Here is a 19,771-nt window from a genome sequence, read left to right on the forward strand (position 1 = left end):
AATGTTACGGTAGAAGCGATGAACATAATCGGAAAACATAATCGTGAAGGATATTTGCCTTGCTCTGTTTAGCACTGTACTTTTATGGGCCGTGTGATTTACTATCTGGTTGTGACCTCGCTTATCAAATCACATTTTTATGTTAAAATTGCTGTTCAGCGGTGGAAATATTCGTCTTGTGGCATATATAGTGTGCGCGCAAGTGTTAAGACACTGAGTGAGGTATGTCAGTGGAGTGACCGGGGTTGGATTGACAAGACGCACACGAGATACTTGAGAACTGCTCACATACTTTATGAGAAGACTAGCACTTGCTCACTCACTAGAACGATATGGCCGTGAGTAAGTAAGAGTGACTTGTACTTTTATATTTGAGGAGTTACTTAATCGACCACTAGAAAAAGTTTTAATAATTATACGCAAGTTTTCTAATATAGCAGTGCTTACACAGGGTGATTGATTACACATGTAAATGCTTACAAGGAACCTTCAAACTTTTTAAGGTTTTTAAAATTTTTACTCGATAAGATTGTAATTACTCTGTACAAGTTAAGTATACAAGTATCGGGAATTGAACTCATGATGATAATAAACAACTTTAACCACTATGGAGTAGGTTTCTCAAGAGGCTGATTTTTTTGTGGCTCTTATTGGGGACCTGTCGTACATTTTATCTTATGTGGGACAAAGTTTTGATATTCTTTAATGATTTTTTCACTTTCTTTTCCTTTTATTTCTGTACTCTTTTATCATTCTTCGTATGACCTATCTTTCCTCTTCTATTATTCTACCATTATGCTACCGTTCTTTTTCATACTAATTTCCATTCATTTATCGCCTCACTTCCCTTGCTTCTTTCGTGCCATATGATTTGAGTAATATCACATTTTTTTTACCTTAATTTATATTTGTTTTGTGCTATTTAGCTTTCTTATTTAATATGCTAATTTATCGTACATTATCACGATTTATAAGAGAGGATGAAATTGCATCCTAGGCCCATGAGCTTTTCGTGAGAGTAAATATAATATATATTAGTAAAGTATAGATAGTAAAAGATGGAGGCTTTAAAAGGCTTATTTCTTTACACGAAATTACTATTTTGTATTATTAATCGGTAAATAATTTCGACTTCCTGATAAAAGGATGTATGTACTTGAGAAGCGCTGTTAAAAAGGAAGAGAACCAACTTTTAATTTTTGATTATTAATAGATTATAAAGTAACAGATAATTTTTATTTATTTATTCATTAATGTCTGCCGATGGCCGCTCAGTGCAAGACATAGGTCTGTTACAAATATTGTAACGATGCGGGAAGTACCCGTGTTGTGCTACCAGCATACAGCGAGATTTTGACCGTCGTCGGCCCACGACGTAAAGGAGAAGAATAATTGGAACTTTTTTCTATTAAAGGAGATGGCAGACTATTAAAGTTTGTGTATCTATAATTGAGACAGTTCGTGGTATGACATTTAAAAATACCGCAATGTTAAATATTTAAATGAAGATAGGATATAAGTAATCGTTACAAATATTAGTTTTACTTATGCTATTGTTTTAATAAAATAAAACACTTTAAAGGTATAAAAAGCATAAAAAATTCGTACAGGTAACTTGTATTGATTAACTTGACTGCATTTATATAAATTCCACTGTCAGAGTCTTCTCACAGTGGAATTTATATTTCTATAACCAAGACAACAATGTAATACACTTAGATATGAATATAACTATTTTATAAATAAATGTACTGTAATGCGAAGTGCAATTGAACACAGATATGGGGTTAACTTTCTCCATATACCCCTAACGATGCCCATATCTGTTTTATAGACAATAGTTCCAGATTGGCTAAGTTTTAAAACATCAAGCATCCTTCAGAAACCATGGAGGGGACGATAGTCAATAGAAAATGGGGGATTTAGGAGATAAAAGATCGCGGCTCTGTAAACTTGAATATAATTTGAATTTAATCATTTGTAATATTGTATCGTCGAAATCAATTGATAAAGATGGAACAACGAAAATCATCTTGAAATTGATGACATGCGCTATTGAGTTTATTCCATTATCATAATAGTAGAGACAGTGCACTTAGTGCTAATACGGTACGAATGCACTCACCTATGTTTAGAGCAGAATATAATTCTGTATTTTTAACGAACTATAACGCTCATATAAATATTTTCTTCGGTAATTTTTAAAGGATTATTGTTCGTCATCGATTTAGCCCAAAGACGCCTGCTGGAAGGTATAGGCATTTACAAAAATATCTATGGCGGGTAATGTACCACGCTTGGCAAGGAGGTTGGTAATCTCAGTGTAATGTTATGGTTGGTACAAAGGATGCTGCTACCCATTCTCTGGAAACTTGTTTGTGAGCTGTGGCAATCTTATATAATTAATGCACAAAGCGTGAATTGTATAAGATTGCATACCGGTAATCAAATCCGCGACTTAAGATCGCAGGTCTCAGTTCTCTCCCGTTGAACTACCATTGCTCGCACCTCTGAGATCATTGGTCATTGAAATATGTTACAGACAGCCTTTACCATCATTTCATCATTCATTACTTCAATCGTAAGACGTCCACTGCTGGAAGTGGGCCTCTCTTATTAATTTCCAATAGAACCGGCCGACAACCAGCCCACTTTGTTGTTGGAATTACTTCTCTGCTCTTTTCGTGATTTTACTATAGAACCTCGAGTCTTCAGTGGCCGGTTCTACGGGTCCTACGATTGCTTCTGCCAATCCACTGGACTATATATAGTTCGTATACGAATCACCTCATTCTGTATTCGATTTTTTAATATCTGATGAACGTGGTATTTTTATATGTAATTTTTAATAGAGGTTTTACTATATTTGTCTACACAAGTACAGCGGTCACACGGTTAGAGCATGTGTGACTCGATCATGCACTGTCTGGGCTCAAAAGGTTATCCTATATTATGAAACTGCAATCTAAATAACGTTTATCGAAATGGAAGTATTAACGGTTATGTTTTATGAGTAAGAGAACTTTCTCGTATTATGTACAAAAAGTAACGAGTTTTACATAAAAATATTCCTTTAAATTAAAGTGGTCTCTTTATTTCATATTGACGAACTTTAGTAGATAGACTTTATAGAGACAGTGGTAACCCAGCGATAGAGAATTGAGACTTGCTATCGTAGGTCATGGGTTCAATTCCCGGGATACAAAATTTCACATTTTGTGCATTAAATACATAGGATTGCCACAGCTCACAAACAAGTTTCCAAAGGTTGGGAAACAGTGTTCTTTGCGCACCATAATACAATTCTTCGATCGTCAAGCCGCCTGGCAAGAGTGGCAATTATGGTGTATCCCCCATAGATAGTTGAGCGGAGGTCTATGCCTTGTAGTGGACGATTATACGTTGAAACGACGACTACAACAAGTCACACTAAATTAATGAATGAATTGTTTGTGCACACATGTGTGTTTATACATGTAATAGGTTGAAGAAAAAGTTCTCTGACGTTTTATACCAAAATTCGAGAAAAACTTTTTGAAAGATATCGCCATTTTGTTTAATGACTTTCTTCATCTTATTGGTAAAGACACGATGTAGAAACAGAACAGCTGGAACTTCTGATCAAGAAAACGGGTTTAAGTAATTTTGGCAGTCATTTTTTTAATGTTAATCTGATACTGTTTTAACAGTTCTTAATTCTTCAGGTGAAGAACTGAAATACAGTGCTATTTTAGTAGTTGCATTATCACAAGCCAGCCAAATCCTTTACATTTTTGCTGAGTAGTTGAAGATATATGTGGTCTTGCGTTATAATGATCGAAGATAACACCTCATCAATTGTTGGCAGTAGAGATCCGATTGTTCTTTCCGGCGGTAAAACCTTTATATATATAAACTATGCCCTTCCAATCCTATAATAGACGATGCATTGTCTTATTGTGATATAATCCAAGTTTTGTTGCAGTCTGTGAAGCTTGTGTGTGCTCTGATATTCGACCACAAACTTTTTCGCAAATTCAAATACAAAAATTTTCTATTTAATATACATAGAATTACATTCCTTGTTAAAGTCATGTTGAGTTTATCACCTGAACGGATGAAATATCTGTAATAAGAAAAACAAGCGAAAGAAAGAACTTTAACGGGACTATATAATTTTTTAAATAATATAAAATGATATACCAAACAATGAAATAGCTTGCTGATGAATTCCCAAGGTATACGCTATCTTCTATGAAGTTGTTTACAGTGTAATAACTTTTAGCTCTCTGCTGCTATGATGATTATGATAACAGACCCTTAGCACAACAACGTTCTTCGCCAATTTTTTTTTAATTTGGCAATCATTCCCGAAGTGTGCCATCTACTATGAAGTCATTCGAAGTATAATCACCGTTAGCACAAACTATTTTTTAAACCTTGAAATTGAACTTTTCTAAAATTTTTGAGGATCTTATTGTAAAATTGTATACATTGCCTATGGTTGCTAACTTGATGAACCAGAGTTTTAGGTACAAATATTTTTTTTTGCTTCTAATATTTATATTGTGAAAACACAAAAGATAGTTTTAATATTTATATTAAATAAGTAAGCAATAGTCGATAGTTTTTGTAATGATAATTTGTGAATTTTTCTAAGGAAAGTACGACTTAAATTGTAAATAGCACGAATAGCTTTTTTGGCTGTATCAACATATGCAATTGTTCTTATATTTTTACAACAAACGCTGCGGAACTGAGGATTTTCTCCATTAAGAGGGGGTCCCGCTTTAATTTAAAGTGTATTTTTATTCATAGGATATTTATTTATCCTTCTGGTTCCAGAACTTTGTTATTCCAAATTGGCGGGGAAAAAATAATTTTATTGTTTTATTTTTACTATTTAAAAACGGTGAACCGTTTTACTATATTTGAGAAAGAAATGATCACATCTTCCTATTGAGTCAAATGTAGTTTTATTTTAAAAATGTATGAGGTGTCATCAGCAAACATTATTATCTAATGTTAATTAAACCATATAAGGTAAATCATTATTATAAATAAAAAGAAGCGGAACTAGAATTAACCCTTGGGGAATTCCCAATGGACCTTCCGGGGACTTTTCGCCGTGTAAATACCCTCTGACTTATATTGGTTAAATATAAAGGCAAAAGATCGAAACTTATATTTTTTTAATTAATGAGCTTTCAGATTTCGGATCCGCGACCCTTGAGTCCGTCCAGTAACAACGTCCAGCACCTATTGAATATAGCCCGAGACTTGAATCAGATACCGCAGTGGTGTGGTATGATCAATGTTCCTTGATGCACACAAAGGACTTAGATCACAGAATATTCCAAGTACATCCAGTGACCGTTTGAAAGCTTCAAACATCTTATTCAAAAACTCAACACTAGTATCCACGGACAGGACTTTAGTAACGTTGAGTTCTTGTTTATACAATACGCTGTGTTTTAAATTAAGCTACATTTGATTTAGTATATACTTCTTAAATATTTTACTAATAATTTTTTTATGGTTCGTCATCCACTTTTCAATACCAGATAGCAATCTCTTTAATCTTCTTTAACAGTTTGGTTTTATTACATCTCGAGCACGAACCATAACTGAATGCACATTTCATTGTTTTGTTTAGTGTGGTGGTCATGTAATGGTCAATTTTTAGTCTGGTTCTGCTAAGTTGTTACTATTTATATATCGATTTTGATCAACTTTATAATGGTCTCCATTTTATCCTTAAAGCGGCGATTTCAAATTCTAGTGCCTAATGAATTTTTCTTTGTTTTCAACCATTGGCGTTATGTTATGTTACATGTTATTTAAGGAAGCTGTGTGAATAAAATATAAATAAAGTGAAATTTAAATAAAACAAAATTTCAATAAAATAGTAATTATGCAGTAACGGACGTTAATTATATGCATATCTAGGCAAAGTAGGAAAGAGCTTTTAAAAATATATAATGAACAGTAAGGAGTATAAACCATTTCAGTTTTCCATATCATTATTATTTCAGCCATAATGCGTCCTCAGCTGGACATAGGCATCGCCGATAGATTTACGAAAGGAATCTGTGTGTGTATCTGGAAGTGGCCTATATCCTGGCATGTAACAATGACCTCTACAAAGTCATTTATCCACTTCATTTTCTTAGTTTTTATTAGAAACTTATCAGCAATGGATAAAATTATAAAGTATTAATGCCAAACATAATATCGTTAAATTAGAAGAAAGTTTGTGAATCTCAGTTTAACTAATTATAAGTAAACATGTACTTACGAAGGTTGAATACTCCAAGGCGAATGGTGTAAAAGTTCAATATATTATCTGTGCGCGTGGCGGTCGCGTGGCGGTGTGCGGGTCACCGTTGCATTTGACAGCCAGACGACGGTCAGACGGCGCTGGCGATAAGCACCCGGATGCTGGGAACGTGTCACCAGGCGCCCGGGACGTCGCGGACATTCCCGTTTTTATTAACACCCGTTATACAATCGTCAAAGTCAGTAATATTACGCACGGCCTTTGTATGTTTATCCAGTAAGATCATATAATATGCAGTTTCACGCATCGCGAACATAATGAACCCTTACCTTACCTTCTACTTAACTCATGGCTGAATTCTACGAGGCGAAAGTAAGATTCATACCAAATTTTAAGTCCCCTAAGTGGTCCAAGTGGCACGTTAGCGTGTCTATAAAATGGGGCTTCACAATATGTAAGTGGGGGTCCTCGAAACTTGATTTGCTTTCAATAAAGAAAAACTAAATTGTTGGATTGATTTACTTACCAATGAAGGCAGATAATATTTTATGTAGTTTAGCAATTGTTACTTGTAAAATCTTGCAAGTTCAATATTTAGTATAACATGTCGCAACGCTTGTTTAAATGTTGAAAGTAAATAAAAATGACCTATAGCGTGTGTGCTTGCATTTTTTAGTGAACATGTTTGATATTTCACCAATGTCAATGCAAACACTAAAGAAGAAATGCGATAATTTTCACATTTTGTTGAGTTTTTGAAATATGGTAGAAATGTTGCTAGACCCCAGCGGTTCACCAGAAGCGGCTTAAATTTTAAAAGAGAAATATAAGAAAAAAGGAAACGTTAATTTTAAACTTTGGAGTGTATTGTGTTAGGTTAGGTTAGGTTTTTACATTAGTTATTTCACCGAATTGTATTTTGTTTCAGTGGAATACGTGGACACAGAGTACAGTCTGTGGCTAACGTGGTTCCTGACCCCCGTGATCGTGACCTTCCTGCTGCCCGCTGTCATCATCGTTCTGATCTACATTAGCAGCATCATCTTTCATCTCTACCGGCTTTACAGGTGATTACTTGTTCTTAAAAAAAAGTAGTTAGGCACATAAGTAGCCACTGTCAAGCATGTACCTCTCCAGACGATCGCCATAATCATCATCTCGGTCATGCTCTGCCCGAATCCAGCGGCTACTCGCTACCCTGATTAAGCTTTGGTTCACCTAGTAGAGGGGAACACACGCCGCGTCTACCAGTTCACTCGGGAAACTTTCGGTATGACTTACATTTGGAAAAAACTTTCACACACTTAATTATTTTCTTTTTGTTTATACTTAAGTTTTATTTTTCCGACGGTAGGCTTTGTAAAGCGTCACAGTTAGTTCATCTACCTACTGCAGTTAGCAACAATGAACAGAATCTATGTACATGTATATTTTTGTATCAAATAAATTTAGAGTGCTGTTATGATAAAAGCGGAGTGATCAATTCAATGTATCAAAATATCCGTTAAGTCCTAAACGTATAAGTCGCATAAAAATGTCGCCGATAGATGGCACTAGTTGGTAATTGCCTAACGCTTTTGTTTGATGTCGGGTTCTCGCGTATGAGGGCACCGGTCAGTTTTGTCGGGGTTTATATAAATAATAAGAATCAACGGCTACTGTATATAAGTCATAATAAGTATGTTTATTAGTTTTATATTAGTTCAGCTATAGCAACAAAACAATCTTATGGTTCGGCGTTGACTGGAACCACGGTATTAAAATGTTAAACGCGTTTAGAGTGACAGCCAAAATGTCCCATCTCCGGCATCTTGTCACTTCATGGAGCTACATCTAAATCTATATTACAAAGCGGCGAAAGAACTTATATATACGAACAAACCTTGTATCGAAGTTGGTTGCTAAAAGTGTGAGTTTTTGATGAATTTAATATTTTGTAACAATATTATTGTAAGCAAATAGTTTGTTGTTGGCTGTTACCCTGCAACCTTCTTGCATCGCTACCCCCAGTATTGGGGTATAACCCGGAATTGGAAGATGGAGGTGTCGTGACCTCAATCATACAGTTATTTTGTCTGTTTGTTCGTCCGTTCCGGCGGTTACTAGGTATTGGGAAATAGAAAAGCGTATATTATTACATAGTGTTATCTTTAGTGTCTTTGATACTAAAATACAAAATGCCTACTAAATATACTATATACATTATATACGAGAATTATATCAATAGTCAAACACAATTCAGCCGGGAAGCGTTCCGGAAACTACAGTTCAGTATCCCTCAGTACCTTAAGACGAAGTTTTACTACCAATGAGTGTTATCTGAGATTACTTGCGGCAGTGAAACAAGGTCATTCACTTTTGGTCTCATTGGCAAACTTAGATCAACGAGTGAAGGAGAAGACTTGATTGGCAAGTTGGATTATCAGCAGGCAGACTACGGCGCGTAAAGCTGATGGCTCCTGGGTATATCAGGTTCTCGAATGGAACTAATGGACCGGGAAGGGCATCGTGGGATGCTTACTCATCAGATTGACAGCCTGGTTAAGGTCTTGGAAGAATCTGAATGTAGACCGGATAAAAGCATCAACCGGTCTTATTGGAATCTTTAGGAGAAGTATAAGTCCAGCAGAACACGTCGTACGGCTGAAATGATGATGATGATGAGGCTTGTCGTCATCAACGCTTTCTTATTTTGGAATGTTTTAGCGATTACGTATACAACATTTTGTCTCAGACAGCGCGAACCGTTGACAAGCGGGTTATTTATTATTAACAACTGGCTGTACTCGTCCATGCGTTGCTGTGTTATGCATCTAATTAAGTCTGAATAAAATGGCGGTTTCGATGCTTTAAATATCAACTGAAAAAAATATAAAACTTCCCAAGGACATTCATTAATTATTTATAAATTAATTTATCAAATTTTTACGTCGATATAGATCAGAGTTCCCCAAAAACTTTTTTGTGTCGTAGACCCCTTGCCATGTTTTTCCGTGTTGGGTAAACCCCCTACTTACCTGATATTGATTTCCTGTAAATTTCTAACTAGTGAAGTTTAGTGTATGTTCAAAATGTATTGCGACCACAAAGCGAATACCAACATCCAACAACTTACACAATTTTATAAACATATATAATAATGTAATGTACGAGTAATTGTTTTGATATTATAAGATAGTATGATGTAAGTAAATAGGTACTATCAGTGTATGTGTTGAGATCCACTATCGTGGACCCCCGTTTTCATTTCATGGACCTCCAAATTTTTTTTTCGCTGACGTAGACCCCATGCAGGTTGTCATAGACCCCTAGGGGTCGATATAGACCACTTTGGGAATCACTGATATAGATATACGGACAGACAGACAAATTTGTTTGTATATCAATATAGATCACACATAGCAATACCTACAATCAGAACCTCCTAATTGTAAATGATAAAGCATGCCCGTAAAAGTGCGATTCAATTTATTTTAAAGTGTTTTACGAATCACCAAGTCCGTAGTTGTCACCTTGAGACGCATGTTTGATGGTTATCTCATTAGACTTGTAATTTTACAAGTTAGTGCCTTCCTAATTCAATTGAAACAATGTTTACACACTGACACCTAAAAAGGGAACAAAGTTGTGATTTTTAATTTTAAAATTCTGTCTTTCATAAAATAATATTATAGAAGTCTTATGATCAAACGTTTTCATTTTATTTATAGTGACTACATGTGCGTGGCACGGAGAGACTTCACTATATTCATATTTTTATAAATATAACAAGTGTTTCAAAACACGTTATAATCTTCAAAGAGCCCACAACAAATGTAATTAAATGTTGAATTAAAAATAATTAAAATAAAAGTAAAACATACTTTAATCATTTTTAAATTCAATCTTTCTGTTTTATAAAAAGCTGAAAAGCCTCCTTCAACAATTTCTCTAAAGACCAGTTGGAAACAAAGACTTGTCAAGGCCACTGGGAACTAAAGATTTTAAACACAGTAAATTAGAAAGCCGTGTCCACATAACAAGCCTAAAAGCATCTTGTCTTATATCTTTTATAAATAATTTTAAAACAACGACTATTCCCAATGAAATCTATTCACTTAGCCGTCACATGATATTTGAAGCAATTAGGGAATATAATTATAAAAAATAATTATTTTTATTGTACCGCAACCGATAAAGATAATTGATCACTCGTCGCTGTAATGCACCTTGAAGACGTCAAAGTTTTCCGTAGTCCACTTTGATAAGGCGTAGACAAAACAATATTTTTTTTAAACCGTTCTATTTGCATTTAACTATCGCAGGTGTGATACTGTTTGTCTTTATAAAACTGGACAAGTTTTTAGAATTCCGATAAAGTTGACTGTTGAATAATAACAGATGAGAATATGTTTTGGCTCTGTTGTGACAAAAGTAGATTACGAAAAGATAATTTGCACTTATATAGAAAACAGTGGGGTCTTATATAAAAATGTATGAATTATGGACTTAAAAATAATAGTTTGTGCTCACCTATGTTAATAATTGTTAACCCTTAATAGCCTAGAGTTTCAATTTCGATACCAATCTTTTAAACCGAATGTTCACATTACTATTAGTTTTTTTTATAGGTTGGCTGTACGAATATCCATTGTCCTTCCGCTTGTATATGCCGACATTCATTTGTATGACAGTATTATCCCAAAGACACACAGATCACTGTTCTGGATATCCAATATTACTTAGCCGTCAATTTCGAATATAATACCAGTAAAAATTTTTAAGAAGAAATTATCATGTTTCAGATTACGTGTGGTAGATGGCGTTCAAAACGATTGGAGGCACGCGGCGCGGCTCGCGGTGTGCGCGCTGTGGGACGCTCATGGTTGGCTCTGGCACGGTAACATTATTCATCTCTTCTTCTTCATCATTGACAGCCGATACATAGCACAGGCCTTCACCAAAGATCAATATGCTGACCGGTTCCGCTGCCCACATCAAGCGACTTCCCGCGACTATAGTTAAAGTGATTAGACATGGGTCTACTTCATCATGAAGAGAATATTAGTTAATTCATCATCATTTCAGCCGTAAAACTTCCGCTACAAAGGTCTCCAGTATATTACCTGAAGACCGGTTGGAATAGGCCTTTTTGGAGAATGTGTAGTGCTCCAATAAACATTTATTAATATTCGCAAAACTCAATTAATTCGACCAATGCTTATTATGTCGTTATCGCACTGACGTTCTTATGTCATTCGTATTACTCATAAATTTAAGTGAAGTGGGCATGCCCACATCACTCCCCTTCAAAGACCGTTTCATTGGCGGTAATCATTCATTCATTCAGCGTCTTCTGATCTTAACAAGGTCGTCTATCTACCCTGTGAGTGGAAGTTTTATGATGCGCTTGCTTGTCTGTGATCGCCACTATACAAACGTAAGACCGCAGCGGCTATTTGTTCTATTTGTTGGATGGCCTGCCCGCTGCTACTTCAACTTGTCGATTCATTAGACTGTATAGGTGACTTTCTTTCCTCAACGGATATCTTCATTCCAAATTCGATTACATGCCCTCCTTATAGCTCGTTGAGTGACTGTGAGGCTTGCCAATGACCTTCAGAGTGTCACTCCGATCACGTGGAGAGGGCCTTAAGTATTACATATTTTTTAAAAACGTTGTTCGTCTTTAAGTACTGAGGGATATCAGATGAGTATGTATTTGTACATGTATATATAATATTTATTTTTACATGCATTGTGTAACATTTAAAAATATATTTATTTCGTAGTGGTCATTTTAAACAGAATGATTGGAAATATATGTAAAAACTTTTGAAGGGTTGAATGTATATCTCATTAGAATTTATGGTTACACAAGTGTGAGACACACAAGTCCTTTTTTTAAACGATGAAGGGATCGTTAGGGGCTTAAAGAAAGTCAGCCAGTGGCACTGGCAACTGGCTACGGTTTGTCTGATGGTCCGTCTCGGCCCCACGTACTGCTAACATTACCACTGTTTAAACGCATCTCAGTGTCGTTTGTGTATTTTGTTTAACGCAGTAACTGCGGTACTGATGGCACGCGAGTTTCAGCTAGTGCGTTGTGAAGTCATATAGATCCTAAGATAACTTTTTTTTATTGCGACGTGAGGTCATATTAGCCCATAGACACTGTCCATTTAAATTAATTGTCAATCAACAACGCATTTAAATATCATTGTTTTTTATCTCTTTCTAGTTTAAAGTAGTCACTGAGATATTGCTGTCGCAGTGAGAGAGAGAAGGCTAATTTTCTCTACGCGTACGAAAGATATGCGTAGGTCAATATGACCGCGTGCAGCAGTAACAGTGTTAAAAACAGATCACGATGTATACAGAATACATTTCATTAAAGTCACTCATGCGAAGCCAACATTTAAAAAAGTTGTTGCTAAAATACTCTCATGATCTATGCTTATGGAACTAACACAAAGAACCTTTTCGTTTAACCCTTAAATGCATGACTTTTATTTATACTTTTAAAATAAATATTCATCTTGCAGATAAGTACACTAAAATGCAGGGCAAAAAAAATTAAAATGTATATAATATTTTTTAAACTTACTTTTTTTAAAAAAACCTTATGTTGCATATATACAACACTATGGATTTACTCTCTCATTTTACGTTTAAGTGGTATGTTACAGTTTTACATCATTATGCATTTAAGGGTTAAAAGTTACATATGGACTTTGTATGTGATGTGGTTCCGCAGGGTACGAAATCAGGGGCCTGGAGAATATTCCGGATGGGCCTTTCCTGCTCATCTATTACCACGGCGCGCTGCCGATCGACATGTACTACTTCACCGCTCGGATGCTCCTGTTTAAGCGTCGTCACATGCACACGGTCGCTGACCGTTTCATGTTCAAGATACCGGGTAAGTTGACTTTTTTTTGTTTCAAGTACTGAAGAGTGCTGGTAGGCGCTTCAGAGTAATTTTACCCAACCAGTGAAATATAAATAATGATTTATTATATTTGTGGCGTCACAGTAATTGTCTCTGAAAAGAAAGTTTTGTTTTCGTTAATACTATACAGCAAACAAATTTAATACAAGTAAACAAATTATAGACAATTACCTGATATGAAAAAAAAATGACATTCAAAGCTTTTAACTCCTATTAATTATTTTTACCAATAATTCTCGTGATTAAGGTTAAGAGTAATAAAAAGTAAAAATTCGTTTCACACAAGTCATTGACACATTGACAGTTAAGAAGTTATGAAATTATAGATAATTCAAATAAATTAATAATTATGGAATGTATATTTTATTTATATATTATTTCCAATATTCTCCATATTCTACTGCTAAATTGGGAATGTTGCTTCTATCGAGAAGAACTCGGCAATAATGCATAGTTCCACTTTTAAAACCATTTTTTTCAATTTATTCATGTCATAAATCTTCTATTTGTCACGTGAGAATCAACATGATATTAATCCCAGGTATATTAGCCTCCACTATAATATTTGTTACAATAATATGCTTTATTCATCTACCTTTCCTTAACATAAGCTTTGGAATATTTCGCAAATGTGATCATCAAAATTATGTTGATTTAAAAAAATCATGACAGCTTCGTGTCCTATATCCCACGAAGCTGTCATGATTTTTTTAAATATTAGAGGGAATTTCGCTACTTTATAAATTTAAATCAATTCTGATTTTACGCATTAAATCGATTACTAGTGTACGCATACATAGTAAAGTTTCTCAAGATATCATAGACTTTCTTTTTTAAATCTTAAATAAAAGGTTTATCATTAAATACATTTTATTATAGCATTCAAGGGTTTTTTTTGTTGTTAATTGTAATGTCTGGAGCTTGTTGATTCATTTACATGGTTGACATTATAATGTATGCATCGAATATTGTTGAATTTCGTGTAACTGTTGAATTTCTGGCCGGCTCTTCTAAACAAATCAGCTTGCCGTGCCGATGGTAACTTCTTATATTAAAATGATGACTATTGAAAATATTTAAAATATAAATGTCTATTCAAAAGTGGGTATAAATGTCTACATGAATAAAGATATTTTGAATTAAACTTTTTGACCAAAGATTTGTTCTGGTGTAGGCTGGTCGAGCCTCCTGGAGGGGCTATGTGTGATCCCGGGCACAGTGCAGACCTGCGTCGGAGTTCTCCGAGCCGGGAACTCCTTGGCTATCTCACCCGGAGGAGTGTACGAGGCTCAGTTCGGAGATCACTACTACAGGCTCAATTGGAAGTCCAGGATTGGATTTGCAAAAGTCGCTTTAGAGGCAAAAGTGGTATATATAATAATAATAATAACACTTTATTTCATTCCATACAAATGACTTAAAATTAGTAATTTTAAAGTATTGATAATAGTTTTAATAATTTTGTACTAAGTTTGTGTGGACCCCCACAGGCTAAAAGCCTCCTCCAAAGCCTTCCATTTTTATCTATCTTTGGCAACTTGGAGCCACCCGTGACCTGCCGTTGCCACGATCTCGTCAGCGTACTGACATTAGGTCTACCTCTCGCTCTTGTACCTCATGGTCCCGACAATTTTATAACCCTTTGTGTCCACCTGTCATCATTATTAGCTCCACCTGTTATCAGCGGTTATGTATAATGTTTAATTTCAAGTATAGTGCTATTGAAACATCTGTTGTATTATTTACAAACAAATAAGTTTTGCATTTCGTATGTAATAAGTTACGATATTTTTGTTTCATTAGCAATTATATCAGAAGTATACACATCAAATTTTCAATAGTTGTTTCTAATCGTAGAGAAAGTGGAAACTTCAACGATATATTCTATGATGTCGATATGTACTATTATATGATAATATTGACATATTATTATATATATTAGATACATTACCCGTGTGCTATTTGACACCCTTTCATCTTTTTTTGTATTAATAATAATGATACTTTCTAGTGCTAGCTGATGTTAGTGTAACTGTCGCAGTTAATTGCCAACCACCTCTTAACAGTTACATTCATAACTATAAATGTTTAAGAATAAAAAAATATTATTAATGAAAATACATAGTTAATATTTAATGGAAGTAAAAATTATATTCTCTTATACTCTTATATTTTTTATTATATGGGAGTATATGAGCGACAGAGTATTTATATATATGTGTGCGGAATTTAAAAAATTAGCATTATAATTATTTTTTATACAAATCTATGCAAGAGCATACCTTCACTTGTATTTTCACGACATTTAAGGTAAGGTTAATGTAAGGAAGGGGTGGTAGAGAATATGATTTAGTAACTCTGTACCACAAATTAATTATCATTGGGGCCAGAAGGTTCTAGAGTAGCGACCACGAACCGGTAGACGTGGCATGGGTAGCCCCTGACTAGGTAGACCAATCACATAGAGAAGGTCACGGAAAGTCGCTGGACATGGGAAGCGCAAGATCGCTCATTGTGGCGATGTTTGCAGTAGATACCGATGGAATGATATTGACGGATTAACTGTGTTTTGTATGAAACCTTGGAGCACCATGGCATGGAGAATTTTATAAGTTCAATTTATATAAAAAATATTGTTTTCGTGATCGGCAGCCGATAGTGCCGATGTTCACTCGTAACGTGCGTGAGGCGTTCCGCACGGTGGGATGGCTGCGCGGCGTGTGCCTGCGCATCTACGCGGCCACGCGTATTCCGCTCGCACCCGTCTACGGGGGATTCCCCGTCAAGCTGGTCACGCACCTCGGCGAGCCCATACCGCACGACGACTCCCTCACACCCGAGCAACTGCAGCTCAAGGTAAACTCTCTCTCCATCACACGCATTCTTTGTCGGCAAGTTTATATTGTACGGTACCAATAGTGGTTGAAGCCGAAAGGTGGCATCCAGCGACGAATTAAAACAACTATAAAGTCAAAATTTTTTTTGGAAGAATTGCTCGTTTGAAGTGGAAATAGCGTGGCATATCGCTCACGCAACCGTCGGACGTTGAGTCCAGAAGCCTCTCGAAAGGCGGCTACCAACAGGTAGACGCGGCGAGGGTGGTTTCCACATTAGGTAGACTAGCGACGTGGTACAATGTAGCGAGCAGTCATTGGATGCAGCGCAAGATGGGTTATCGTGGCAGTGTCTCAGGGAGGCCTATGACTTGCAGTGGGCGTCAATCGGCAGCCATGATGATGATACGGACAGAACAATATACTCCACATAATGTCTCTATTTTTCATATTATGAGCTTAACCGGATTTTATTTTCTATCAAATTAGGTTCTTTCGGCATTATTATCGAAGCGTACTTGTGTAAAAATTAGGCTGTAATGTCATTTCTACTTAATTATTTTCGAAATCATCATTAGTTCAGCCGTAAGATGTTTATGGCTCTACATTGGCATCGCCCAAAGATTTCCAATAAGACTAGAGTCGGCCTTCATTGTGGCCATCTTAACAAGGCTTGCAAGTCTGTAGTCTCAACTCCAGGACCTTAACACGTTAGCTGCCACTCCGGTCACCGGTGCCCGGACCCCTACCTACATCTACGCGCCATTACGGTCACCGGTGACCTCAAGGCAAACCTGTTTTTGGAACCAATTTGTACGCCGGATGATGCGTTTTTGATACATTTTCTGTACTGAAGTGGCCGGAGTGGCGCTGTAGAATACTTCTTTGGCGTGGTTCCTGCCTACCTACGTTTTTCGATTTTTTTTTCTTAAATTGTAAACATAACTGTTTGTGATAAGTGAAGAGCAAGTTGTTTGTGCTCTTTGTTTGTATTTTTAATCAAACTTAGCATAGGAATAGCCTTAGCTTGGTTTAAGAATAACATAATAGAAATATGCTATTTCAATCTCAAATGTTCTACATCTACATATATGAGAATCATAAGGGTTCAATAAGTTTGTTGAAGGAAAAATAAAACAACTTTAGTATAAAAATCACAGCGCAATAATTATTCAAAAGTATCAATCAAAAATAACATTAACGTGTCTAATTAAAAACTTAAAAATAACAATGAGATTGATTGAAACACGCCAAACAAAAATATGGTTCGTTCGGGCATTCTTTGCAGTATGTTTGTAGCATACTGAACAGACGTCTTGTGTTTCTAACATTGCCCTCTCGCTTTTTCAACTGGTGCTTCAGTTGTTTTGGTCTTTCAGTATTTTCGGATTTTTCACTATCCATTCCTGAATCTACCAGGTACTCTATTAACTGCCTTCTATACCCTACTATACTTTCTCTAACTTTTTTATTTTCAGTGTACATAATCCATCCATTTCCAACAGCTGTATTTAAAATAACTTCGATTCCTAATTTTTTATAATTTAACTGTTTTTCTTAATGGCGACGAATATGCAGCCAGGAGAGGGTGACCGGAGTTGCGGTCACTCCGGCGCCTTCGTAACGTTTTTACATATTTTCGCTTCACAGCGCCACGTAGGTCACCGGTGACCTCGTCAGGTTTTTTGAAAATATTTTGAAAACTATCGAACCGATTTCACTTTAAGTTAGATATATTTTCATATCTTAACATTCCACACCAAATATCATTAAAAAGTTTTTCTAAAAAAAAATATATTTCTTCTATGGCAGCTAACGTGTTAAGGTCACAGCGGCCGCTGACATTTCAACTTGCCAATCTGTGTTGGTTATTTTCAGGATCATTCCTCAAAGAATCTAGCAACTTACATTTTGTTAGTTTCGTTTTTTTATTTGAGGCAATAATGTACATATTTTTATATTTTTTTAGGTCGCCAGTGCAATTGAAAAACTAGTAGAGGAACATCAAAGAGTTCCAGGTAACATCCTTCTCGCCCTCATAGAGCGTGTCTACGAATTACCTAAAAAGGGTAAAACGAAGGCATCCGCCAACGGCAGCTGTCACAACGGACTTCAGAAAGAGAAAGAAGATAGTTTGAGTGAAAAGTGTGACAGAGACAAAACAAAAGTGTCGTAATACAACGTTTGGAGTGACTGTAAGTTTTGTATGATTCAAGGTTTATATATACAGGCTTGTACAATTTAGCATAGCGGTGGCCTTCTAGATTTGAAGACTTTATGTTTTAAGACAGATAAAAGAGACACACTGTTATATATATCACGAGTGACAAGGATAGTTGATATGAATCGATTTCACTTTACTTCAAAAGATTTGAATTAAAGAAAAATATAGATCGTTTAGATCAGTCATTAACAGAGATTGGATATTTCGCAATTTCGATGAATTACATGTATTTATGTGTGTCCTATAAATCAACGTCAAGCCAAAATCGGTTGATGTTGGTTCTATTATATATTATAATTATATGTATGTGGTTTGACTGTGCCATTTTATTTAAAAAAAAAAAACAAACAAACCATAACAGTATGGATTTTTGTTGTTTAAATATGGGTTACTTCTGGTGATATTAAAATGAAAAAAGTAATAATCCCCTAAGGTACAAAAAATTAGTTTATTTTTTATAATGGCAATAATTGAAAAAAAACACCACAGATTTTTTCAATCAATAGTTAATCTATCAATTGATTTCGACTTGACTTTAATTTATGGGAAAAAGTATACATGGTGATTGGTTATATATGTAACAGCTTCAAAGGTGAATGCATTTGTCAACGAAAAACTTTAAAGCTTTTACACCTATTTCCAATCACCTTGAATAAAGTGATCACTCTGGAACAAATACAAATTTTTTCTATTGTAATGTGAAAAATCAATAATTTTTTTGCTGTAGGGACAGATGTTAAACAATATTTAATTATAATATGTAGTGCTCCGAATTCTAAAACATTTTTTTTTACTAAATAATCTTTAGGTTATAATTTCTGACACTATTGTTTTGGGACAGGATTTACCATACATTAATTGAGAAGAGATGAGATATACTTTCAGCCTTTTAAAGGTTTTACAACTATTTCTAATTTTTGTGTATAAATGAAGAAAAGATTCTTTTATCAAATTCCATTTGCAACAAAAGCAGATGACGATATTTGATACACAAAAGTTACTTTAGGTTTATACATTAGAATGTCCGATCTCTGCCCATCAGACTACTATCTGATTCGTTACTAGATGGTTTTATTAGTTTTTAAGTTGGTATACTTAATTTGTTGCTAAAAATTTATATATAAAATTATAAATGTTTAGTGGTTAATAGAAAACAAATTTATTTTATATTCATTAATTCAAGTCAGCCCGTAGAACCCCAATGGAAGGCATAGACCTTTTAAATACATATTATATATGTTTTATGTACACCTAATGGCAACCTGACTGAAGGTATGCGATCGCAGTTCCAGGTTTCAATTATCGGGATATTCGGGGCAGAGTAGTATATATAATTCACATTTTGTGCATTAATTATAAAAGGATTGCCACTGCTCACAAACAAGTTAAGCAGAAGCATCCTCTGCAAACAATAATACCACACCATGATAGGCAACGCGCCTGTCAAACCTGACGATATTATATATATCTTTGGGAAAAGTCTATACCTTGCAGTGGGCGTTTAAAAGCTGAAACTAAAGACC

General features: G+C 35.2%; 1 protein-coding gene across 2 annotated transcripts in view; it reads left to right on the forward strand.

Annotated features, from left to right (window-relative positions):
* The window catches only part of LOC137925506 (DGAT1/2-independent enzyme synthesizing storage lipids), a 43,048-nt gene extending 24,464 nt beyond the window's left edge, over nt 1-18,584 (forward strand). For both annotated transcript variants that reach the window (XM_068768961.1, XM_068768960.1), the window contains exons 2-7: nt 7,188-7,326; nt 11,044-11,138; nt 12,996-13,160; nt 14,365-14,558; nt 15,843-16,046; nt 17,994-18,584. In XM_068768961.1, coding sequence (XP_068625062.1) covers nt 7,188-7,326; nt 11,044-11,138; nt 12,996-13,160; nt 14,365-14,558; nt 15,843-16,046; nt 17,994-18,200 — 1,004 coding nt within the window. In that variant the 3' untranslated portion in view covers nt 18,201-18,584. The remainder of the gene's footprint in view (nt 1-7,187; nt 7,327-11,043; nt 11,139-12,995; nt 13,161-14,364; nt 14,559-15,842; nt 16,047-17,993) is intronic.
* The last annotated feature ends 1,187 nt before the right edge of the window (nt 18,585-19,771 follow it).

The sequence above is a fragment of the Battus philenor genome, unplaced genomic scaffold, assembly GCF_028537555.1.
Source record: "Battus philenor isolate CCGP_79_NKW_IND1 unplaced genomic scaffold, ilBatPhil1.0.hap1 SCAF_27, whole genome shotgun sequence".
Lineage (NCBI taxonomy): Eukaryota > Metazoa > Arthropoda > Insecta > Lepidoptera > Papilionidae > Battus > Battus philenor.